The 9851-nt window shown below is 36.3% G+C and overlaps 1 protein-coding gene across 1 annotated transcript in view; it reads left to right on the plus strand.

The window, feature by feature from the left end:
* Cenpi (centromere protein I) overlaps positions 1-9462 on the plus strand; it is an 89246-nt gene extending 79784 nt beyond the window's left edge. The window contains exons 12-14 of the mRNA XM_023703459.1: positions 1734-1851; positions 1940-2004; positions 9367-9462. Coding sequence (XP_023559227.1) covers positions 1734-1851; positions 1940-2004; positions 9367-9462 — 279 coding nt within the window. The remainder of the gene's footprint in view (positions 1-1733; positions 1852-1939; positions 2005-9366) is intronic.
* Positions 9463-9851: the final 389 nt, after the last annotated feature.

Genomic DNA, 9851 nt, shown 5'->3' on the forward strand with positions numbered 1-9851 from the left:
TTTGTTTAGTTCCATCATTTGAATATTATAGGTGTGTTAACTCAGCAAAATATCTAAAAGAGTCCAGTAGTCCATAATAGTATTGGGTCTTCCACTTGACTGGCAGTGTCAGAAATTGTTGACAAGAGTCCCCTAGGCCAGGGAGATGGCTCAGTAGAATAGGTGCTTACCTGGCGGGTGCAAGGGCCTGAGTTCAATCCTTGGTTCCGCAAAAAAAAAAAAAAAAAAAGAGTCCCCTACAGCTGAACAACAGTCTTTGCTCAATTTGTAACTCATTTTAAATGGAAATTATTTGGAGTGATACTGATATTCACCTTTATATCAGTAGGTTTAAAGAAAGAATATTTAAATTATGTAGATAAAAGGGAAAGACCTATAATTTAGGAAAACAAACTGAAGATGTAATTGAATGCATTCAATTCAGTCATAAAATCAATGACATAAGGTTACTACTTGTGTTCTTAGTAGCATCAAAGATTAATTTTTTTAATGTGTCACAACTGTTCTAGCAAATGAACTATATGGCCTGGGTAACACTGAGTTATACTTTAAGGTGCCATTCAGATATCAGTGCCATAAAGAAGTCTTCATAGAGCGGGGGAAATAGTTCAGTGGCATAAGTGCCTGCCTGGCAAACCCAGGGTCCTGAGTTCAATCCCTGGTAATGGAAGAAAAGTCTCCATGCCCAAACCCAATCTGGGCTAGTTCATTGTACTGTATGCTGCCATTGCTTCCTGTCCTTATCCTTGTCATAGCACTTCCAGCATCCATTTGTCCCCATGCATTATGAGTTCCCAGAAGGCACAATATGTGTCTTAACTTTTTTTCATGCTTAGCTTGATACTTGTACAAAAGAAATGTTTGCTTAATGTTTGTTTGCTCAATAGAGGTTTGGTATGGAACCATTTAATTGTAGTTCATGAGGATAAAGGAGCACACTGTACTTTGACTTTAGATTTCCTGCTTAAAAGGCTAGATGACATTCATTGAGAAAAGGAATATAGTCTTACCTTGGTTCTCAACTGCTTTGAAACTAATTAGATTTTGTTTGCAACACATTTTCCTACTCATATTTTGTTTGATACTCAACATGAGAGCAAGAACTTGTTGCTATCCGTTTCTTGTAACCTGCTCTCCTTTCCACCCAAAACATAGAAGTAGCGGTTTTAATTCTCTCCAATGTGGAGAAGATTGTCCATAGAATTTTCATCATGCAAACATCTGAGATAGAATCTTGGTACATTCCAGTAATAAGAGATAAGGAAATTCTTGGGTCCTTACTCAGGTGTAAGCATAAGCAGCCTAAATACTTGGGCCTCTCCATGAGAAGTTGCTCAGTTTAGATTTGGTCCATGGCCTCTAATGAAATTTTGTCCCTGTTATATAGTACTATGCATGTTTTGTTAAATGTTCAAGTTATTGTATGTACTCCAAAATAGTAAATTTCATGTATCTTCAAAATAATGCCATTACTTGGCTTTGCAACTGGTATATTCTATATCTGAAATCTATATTGATAAAGGTGGTAATATATGCACATACTGATTGACTCATTTTTCAATGAAAAAGTCTGTCATCTAAAGCAGGGCTATATTATATCAATGACAGAAACTATTTGTAGAGTGTAATAGTTATAGCATAAACTAAACTGGTTGTCTAGGAAACAGTCATGACTGAAGAGCTCCACGTAAGGTTTTACTTACATGTAACAAGTTTTGAAACTTGTGTTTCAGGAGGGGTTTTATTCCTGTGAAGTTTTCCTGTACAAGAGCATTCCTCTCTGGGATGGCATCTGTTGTCGGTCACAGATCCTTCAGCTTGTGAGCTGGATTCCTTTTAGTAGCTTCTCTGGTATGTATAATTGAAGACCTGTAGTCATTGCCTTAATGTAATATGAATTAAAAGAGCATTTTGAATAATTGTTATTTTTAATTCCTAGAGGTGAAGCCACTACTTTTTGACCACCTGACACAACTCTTCTTTACATCATCCATTTATTTCAAGGTAAAAAACACCTGTCTCTCTTAGAATTAGTAGGGAGTACTGTTGTATTGCTAGGAATGTACAATCCAAACTGATATTGTGGCAGTAGTTTTCTGATTCTTTTGGACCTAGACTTTGAACTATTTCATTATTCATTTCAAAGTAATGCATAGAATTTTCTGCTTTTAAGGTTTTGTCACAGGCTGGGGATGGAGCTCAAGGGCACGAGCACCTGCCTGGCAAACACTAGATCCTGAGCTCAATTCCTGTTATGAGGGGAGGGGAGAAGGAGTCTTCTTCAAAATAAGAGTTCTTAAACTCCAGGGAGATCATGGATTCTGGACTGAAGGTTTTGTCACATAAGTTTTCCTGAACTGTTTCTACTTGTACACATGGAAAAATGACTGAATGTGGCAAACATATACATGGTATATTGAAAAATATGGTGAATATTTCAATTTTTTAAAGAATTTATGATAGAAAAAGACACATTTCCATGAGTCCCTCTCAAACATAGCAAGAACCTGTTTCAAAAAGACAAATATGTTCCTTCACATTATTCTTGCCACTTTCTTTTTCATGTGAGAACCAAATTATCTTGTTATGAAACAATATTTGTCATTCATGTTCTAGCCTCAAATAGCCCTCTTCACTTTGAACAGTTATCCTACTGTCTTGCCATTTACCCTTTTCTAGATTCATTATCCAATCACTTTATTATAAAACTTATACCATTTAATAATCATTCAGTTTTCTAAGAAACACAATGATGAGAACCAAATAAACATTTCTAATTCTCACTCATCCTTGCAGACAGAAAGGTACTCTAGACAGAGAGCTTGTAAATGATTTCCTTTAAACCTAATGCCTGAGCTTCCTCATTCACTCTAGGGCTCCATGTTTTGTCCAGCTTCTTTATTTCTTCTCTCATTCTACCATTATAAAAAGCTATTTATCAATAGATATTAGGTTATCATAAGCAGTTGCCATTTTTATAAGACAAAGATGGTTGGCAATTAGCAGTTTCTTAGGATATAACCTAATGTACATATTTTTGTATACCTACATACGTCTGAGGTAAAGATGGGTGGGGGGAGATGAAAGAAAGAAGCAAAATGGTGGGCCAAGGGCACATTTCAGGAATATGCTTAAAAATTAATTCTCAGGCTGAAATGAGAACAATGTAGTCATCTTAAGAAGGAGTTGCCAGAGATATAAAAGAACCATGAGAATAAAAGAAACAAAGGGAACACAGGGTATCAGGAAGCTGTGAAGAAATAATGTTGACAAATATCCCGGGAAGGCCCAGAAAGATGACAGAAGGTTTTTGTTTTGTAATCAGTAATACAGAGATTTTTGCTACATTTTGAGTAGTCTTAGTGGCATGCAGGCATAGATGCCAGATTGTGGGGCGTGAGGAGTACGTGAAAAGTAAAAAAGTCATTACAGGGCTGGGGCTGAGGCCCAGTTGCAGAACACTTGTCTAGTATAGTTGAGGTCTCAGATGGATCCTGATGGTATAAGGTTCCATAAGAAGCCGGAAGGTAGTGAATTAAGACTAAGTGGCGAGATATGCTTAAATTGATGGTGAGGGGTTGCCAGTACCACATTTCTCTAAAACTGGAGGGAGGGACTAGTGGGTAGGTGGTTATGTAGAAGTATAGGTGGAATTGGAAGAAAAGGCAAGAAGTTACAATACTTTGTGCCTGAAAGTGTTACATTTTTCAGAACAGGAAGTATTTCATACAGGATAGAGTAACATAGAATGCCTCAGGAGATTGTTCTCTGCTAAGCATAGCCCCTGAAAAAATGTGAGAAAGATCACACAGGCACAGAGGTAAATAAAAGGATTGTAGAGCTTCATTAAGGGCCCAGCTGATGTTGGACACAAATTGGGAATGGTACCAATCTGTATGGTTTTTCTTTCGTTTAGATGTAGAAGAAGTGAGAGCAAGTTATGAGATTGAATAAAGCAGCTTAGGTTTTGCAGAATTAACAGAATACAAAAGATTTGAGAACAATTTGATAGTGTGATTAAATGTAGGGAAGTATGAATGAGAGAATTTTGGTAAGTTCCAAATTCAAGGTTAAAAATAATATAATCAAAGTATTAAATGTCTCTGAAGTTGAAAAGCAAAACTAACTAGTTGGGAATTGAAGGTCTGAGAAAACGGGAAGAATAAGCAAGTTATAGCAAAGAAAATTAGCAGTAGATTTCAGGTTTAGTTTAGGCTATGACAGTAATATGTGACTGTGGAGTTGGTAATGGGGCTAGAGTGAAGGTGAAGGTTGTTGGATTTGAGGCCAAAGATTCATGAAGGTGAAGTGCTGTGAATCCTTCTCATGGACACAGCCATAACTGAGGTATGAGTAGCAGAGCATGAAGCAGAGCACTGAGATAGATCCTCAATAAATATAGATGAGAAAGGCAAGAGTTGGAGGAAGAAACATGGTTATAGCATCAACCAAAAGCCTCTGAACTGGAATGCTCGATAGAAGGCAGTGCCACGGATCGAGTTCTCCCATATCTGACATGCCTGGAACCGCACCAAATCTGGCAGAGATGGGTCTGACCATGGACCCCAACAAGGTGGTTGCTGTCCATAAGAGAAAGGTGAAAGCCATGGAGGTGGACATAGAGGAGAGGCCCAAGGAGCTTGTACTAAATGGTGGGTACAGACCACATTCCTCTGGATCACCATGGTGGTGTTGTACCTGGAAAATGCCCTTGAATGTCCTCATTGTATAGAGGAGAGACAAAGGTTCAGAGATAAGCAAGCTGTTCCAGAGTTCATGGAGTTAGAACTGTGTTCCAGGCTGTGACATTTTCAATTTAGTACTGAATAAATTTAAGTGTGTGAACTAAGGTCAGGGATATTCAGGGAGGATGTAGCCCAGCTTGAAAAGATAGGGAACAAACCATGAAGTCTTTGGGCATGTGTTTGGCTTCTCATGTATTTAAGGATGAACTGAATTTTAGAGATTTTACTATCTCATAGTCTTTCTAATGGAAAGTCAATTTCATGTTATATTAAGGCTCTGAAGATTGAATATTAAACAAGGAGATTAAATCCTGCATGTGCCAGATGTGGTGAATGCCTGTAATCCCAGTACGGGGAGGCTAGGGTAGGAGGATCAATGTCGAGTTCAAAGCCAGCCTGGGCTATATAGCCAGTTTAAGAACTGCCTGAATACAGAGAGAGATTGTCCCAAAAACCCAATAAAGAAAAACAAACCCTGCAGGAAAGCAAGAATACTCTGGAATTCTTTACTCATCTTTACCTATCATGAATTTTATTTATATTTTTACACTGGGAACTGAACTTACAGCCTCATACATGCTAAGCACATGACCACTGAACTATACTCCCAGCTCTAGTTAGGAATTTTTAATAGCTTTCCTAAAGGTAAAAGGATTTACATGACCAGACATTTGTTGGGGAATTCTTTGAGTTTCTGTCTTTAGTTGATCTTTGTGGTTCTCATAAAAATTATAGCAAATTGAATGTGAAAATAAAAACAATCACTGCATAAGAATGTAAAAAATAAATAAATATAGATGAGTTTCCAGGACATAGATAGCAATAATTTGGAAAGATAAAAAGTAAAGGGAGGTGACTGGTAGCTCACTGGTAGATTGTTTTCCTAGTATGTTCAAGGTCTTAGATTTCATCTCTAGCACCTAAAAGATGAATCAAAAAATTAAAAGTAAAGGGTAGTGTATTTGGGTAATATGACCATCAAAGGAGAAAGGATTGTATACACAAGAGAGAAGTAATTGCTTGAAAAAAGACAGTTTGCCTTATATTTAGAAAAACAAAGAGGGCCAGCCAGATAGCTCAACACACTAAAGTGCCTGCTTAGGCATAGTGCAGCAGCCACAGTTCGATCCCCAGCATGCCGTGCTGGCCCCACCCCCAGGGTACACTGAGAGGGTGATTGAGACTGGGCATGGGGGCACATACCTGTAATCCCAGCACTTGGGAGGCTGAAAACAAAGGAATCACTAAAAGTCTGATCTATGTAGTGAGATTCTGTTTACCCTGTAGACCCTGTCCTAAATACATTTAAAGAAAAGAAAAATGGATATCCAAATAAAAAGAAAATAGCAAAATGCAATCTAAAATGGAGAGTCCTTGATCATAGTCTAACCAATTCAACAGTTAGCAGTAGTTTGGCTAATGAGGCTTGACTGAGTTTTGGATCACAAAATATTTGTAAACATGATAAAATGAAAATTCTTTCAATTTTACCTGATTAAATAGAAAGCCCATTTGATATGAAGTCAGTCTGATTATCTGAAACTATGATTCACTTCAGATTTTGTATTTGTTTTCTCAAAGAAAACAAATTGGGCTTACATTTTATTTCCACATGTACAACGAAGAGCTAAGACAGGACAGTTCTTGGTATTGAAGTGAAATATCAAAAAATATGGAGAGAAAAGCATCCTGATTGGGTTCTGAGGGAGAGTCAAAATGTGATCAGGTTCCGAAGACAGAGAAGGTACATGTGTAGATTGCCATAGAACAGAGGTTTGGGAAGGATAAGATCAGTAAAAGGAGACAGGAAGCATGAAAAGTATAGGACTGTGAGAAAGCCTAGGTGAACAATGGGGCTTATATTTTAGGAGGTGTCAAAGGGCAATAAGTCAGATAAGGTAGAATTATCCAATTTAATTAGTTTATGGAGCTTTTAGTACTGAATCAGACAGTTAACCCTCATTACTCTACTTGATAAACAGTGTTATAAAAGTATTATTTACACATTTTTAGGACTTTTGTTTATGGCTGTTAAGTTGTACCTGTCGTTTTTTCATTATAGAATTTTGCATGGGAAAAACCTTATATCATGGTTACTCTTGCTTTGAAATGTTAATTGTCTAGGTTTTGTCTTTACTGATTTATCATTTTATATATACTTGCAAATATAACAATTAAAATATCAGAATACAAAATTACCATTGCATGACAATTTCCTTGTTTCTAACATCTTCGCAATATTTTTAATATTGCATCACAGTCCTAGTACCATAATTTAATCATTTTTCTATTACTATTTCTAACTTGTTTCTGTTGTAGTGGTGATCTTCTTGACTCTCTTCATAGTACCGACTTTTTTTATAAACTATTCTCTTGACACACATTTCCAGGAGTGAGATTACCAGATGAAAGGAGAGGGATTCAGCATTTTTATGACTTTGTTACATATTATTCCTATGCTGAAGTATTATACACTGCAGGCTCTTGAAAAGAAGGATATGATGGATGGAGTAGCTTAATACGAGAGTAGCACCCATGGAAAGAATTGGGATTGGGAAAAGAGACTAGAGTATGAGAGATCAGCTGTGAGGATGAAGTGATCTTAGAGCTGTGAACAATTGATCTAAGGTAATTATAGTGGAATTTGGAAGGAAATAAAGTGAGTATTTTGAAGGGAAAAAATGGTAAGATGCAGTGGCTAGAGATCAAGCATGAAGGAAAGAAACTGACTGCAAGCTCTCTAGTTGGAGATAGTAAAGAGCTAGAATGAAATGAGGAGGGTTATTTATTTTCTTTACTGTTCTAGAAATAGAACTCAGCCACATAGTGGTAGGCAAGTGTTCTCTTGCTGAAATACCTCCTTCACCTCCAAAAACTAGGAAAATTTTGTCTGACGAAACCAGCCTGGGATTTTATGGTTCTCTTCTAATATTTGAATGATTATCACGTGGAAGAAGAAAATTTCTGTGTGGCAGAACAAAGCAGAGTTAAATAGAGGGTATTATTTTATTACAGGAAGAACAGAGTCAAAATGGAATAGAGGTTGCATCAGAGGTAGTATGTATTTCCTAACTGTACGGCAGGTCAGGGAGAGGTTACGTGGAGAAAGGTAAATAGAAAACATTCCCATGTAGTATGTAAGTGTCCTTGGCCTTTTTGGTTTAAAAGCCCATGTCCTGCTATAAACATGAAAACCTCATACCATTCTTTAATGTCGGGGCAGAGAGGATAAGGTGGGTATTGAATTAAAGACTTATTTTCTGCATGTAGCACTGTAATGTTGAATATCTTTTCAAATAATAAAATTTCCCAATAGAGAAGTTTTGAAGTAGATTATTTTACATGACTCCAGGGGTGCTTTCACCTTACATATATTTCTAAACTAAATATGAGGTGTCAGTTTCTACAAATAGTAATTAAACTCTTTTTTAAAAAATTTTATTGAGAAAGAAGTAGCAATGAAACAGATTCAAAACAGGTTAGTAGGACAGTTACAATAATTAATACATTGCATATTGTTGTCTTCGTAGTAATTCATTGTACAAGATGCAGACATGATATCCTGTCCAAACACTGTCAGTACAAATCTTCTCATTGAATTAAGAGAAAGTAGTTGTATATCTATCCTATTTTGTGTATACACATCCAAAATGCTCCTTCATTTATATCCCCCTTTTTTGTTTAGTTTTGTCAGAGATGGGTGTTCCAATGCCATTTAAATATTGTAGGTGCGTGAATTCAGCAAAAGAATCCAATGTAGTCCAGTAGTCCATAATAGTAGTGGGTTATCCATAGGACTGGCAATGAACTCTGAGCACCCTATCATGACTTAAATGATTAGACCATTATTTCATCAAATTGTTTTAAGAAAGATTCCCTGTATTTGCTTTCAAGATGATATGTATTGTTTTCAAATTTAAAGATAATCCCTGGATAAATTTGTATCATGACTGTATTTTCTGATTGAGGTTCTGACAAATCAGGGTGAGGCCTGAGAAAGGAATGATTAAAATTGTGTTTTAAAATCAGAGATGATAAAATAAAGTGGTTTGTGTGTTTTTTTTTTTTTTTTTTTTTGCGGAACTGGGGATTGAACTCAGGCCCTTGCGCTTGCTAGGCAAGCGCTTATTCTACTGCGCCATCTCCCCAGCCCCCTAAAATAAAGTTTTATGCCCCTCAGAATTGGTAGTTGTGGACCACAGTGTATAGAGGGTGAGGAACTCAGGTCTGTAGCAGCTTCACAGGATCTCTGAGAAGGGACAGCAAGGGTGATATTTTTATTTGATGGTATAAGTGTAGTTTATAAATATAATGTATAAATTATAAATGTAGTTTAGTATATGTGCCATATATATATAAATAATGGTTTCAAGAAAAGTTTATTTCTATGCTAAGTTGGGGCATTCCTCTTGAGATACATTTCTGACAACGAAAATGGCAAAATAATCTTGTACTTGCAGTCATCTGTTTCCAGGAGACTGAACCTATTTGAGCAGCAGCAAATGAGTTTTGAACTGGATACAGTCACCTCTGTGGTCCCTTCTCATTCTAATTCTCGTGGTTCTGAGCAGTTAGGGCTAAGTGATTTCATGAATGATTCTTTTTTGTTTTGCCCACACAGTGTAGTGTTCTTCAGTGTTTAAAAGAGCTACTGGAGAATTGGCTGTTATGGCTTTCTACGGACATCCACAAGAAACTTACGAGAAGTCCTCTGTGAGTAATTTTACAGTACTCTACTAGAAGTAATTGTATGAAAATTTTGCGTATGGAGTTAGTAGAGCATCAGAACTAATTATTTCATGTAAATGTTTAGTAGTATTTCTATGAAATTTTTTATTGTTATTTTTCATTATTTCCCTAATCCTAATAGACAAGTTAATCCTCCAAGTTCCTATTATATAAATCAATAAACAAACTTCTAGCCTCAAAATGACTTGGCATGAGTTAATATAGCAAAATATTAGAGAGCTGAAGTTAGAAGTTACCACTTTGCTTTCAATTCAGTTTAACTCATTTTAATCTTTATTTGCTTAAACTACTTATGGCTTATTTCAGATTAATTAGTTCTTATTTTTCTAATATACTTCTTTTTGAGTTATTTTCAAA

The sequence above is a fragment of the Octodon degus genome, unplaced genomic scaffold, assembly GCF_000260255.1.
Source record: "Octodon degus isolate 3935 unplaced genomic scaffold, OctDeg1.0 scaffold00171, whole genome shotgun sequence".
Lineage (NCBI taxonomy): Eukaryota > Metazoa > Chordata > Mammalia > Rodentia > Octodontidae > Octodon > Octodon degus.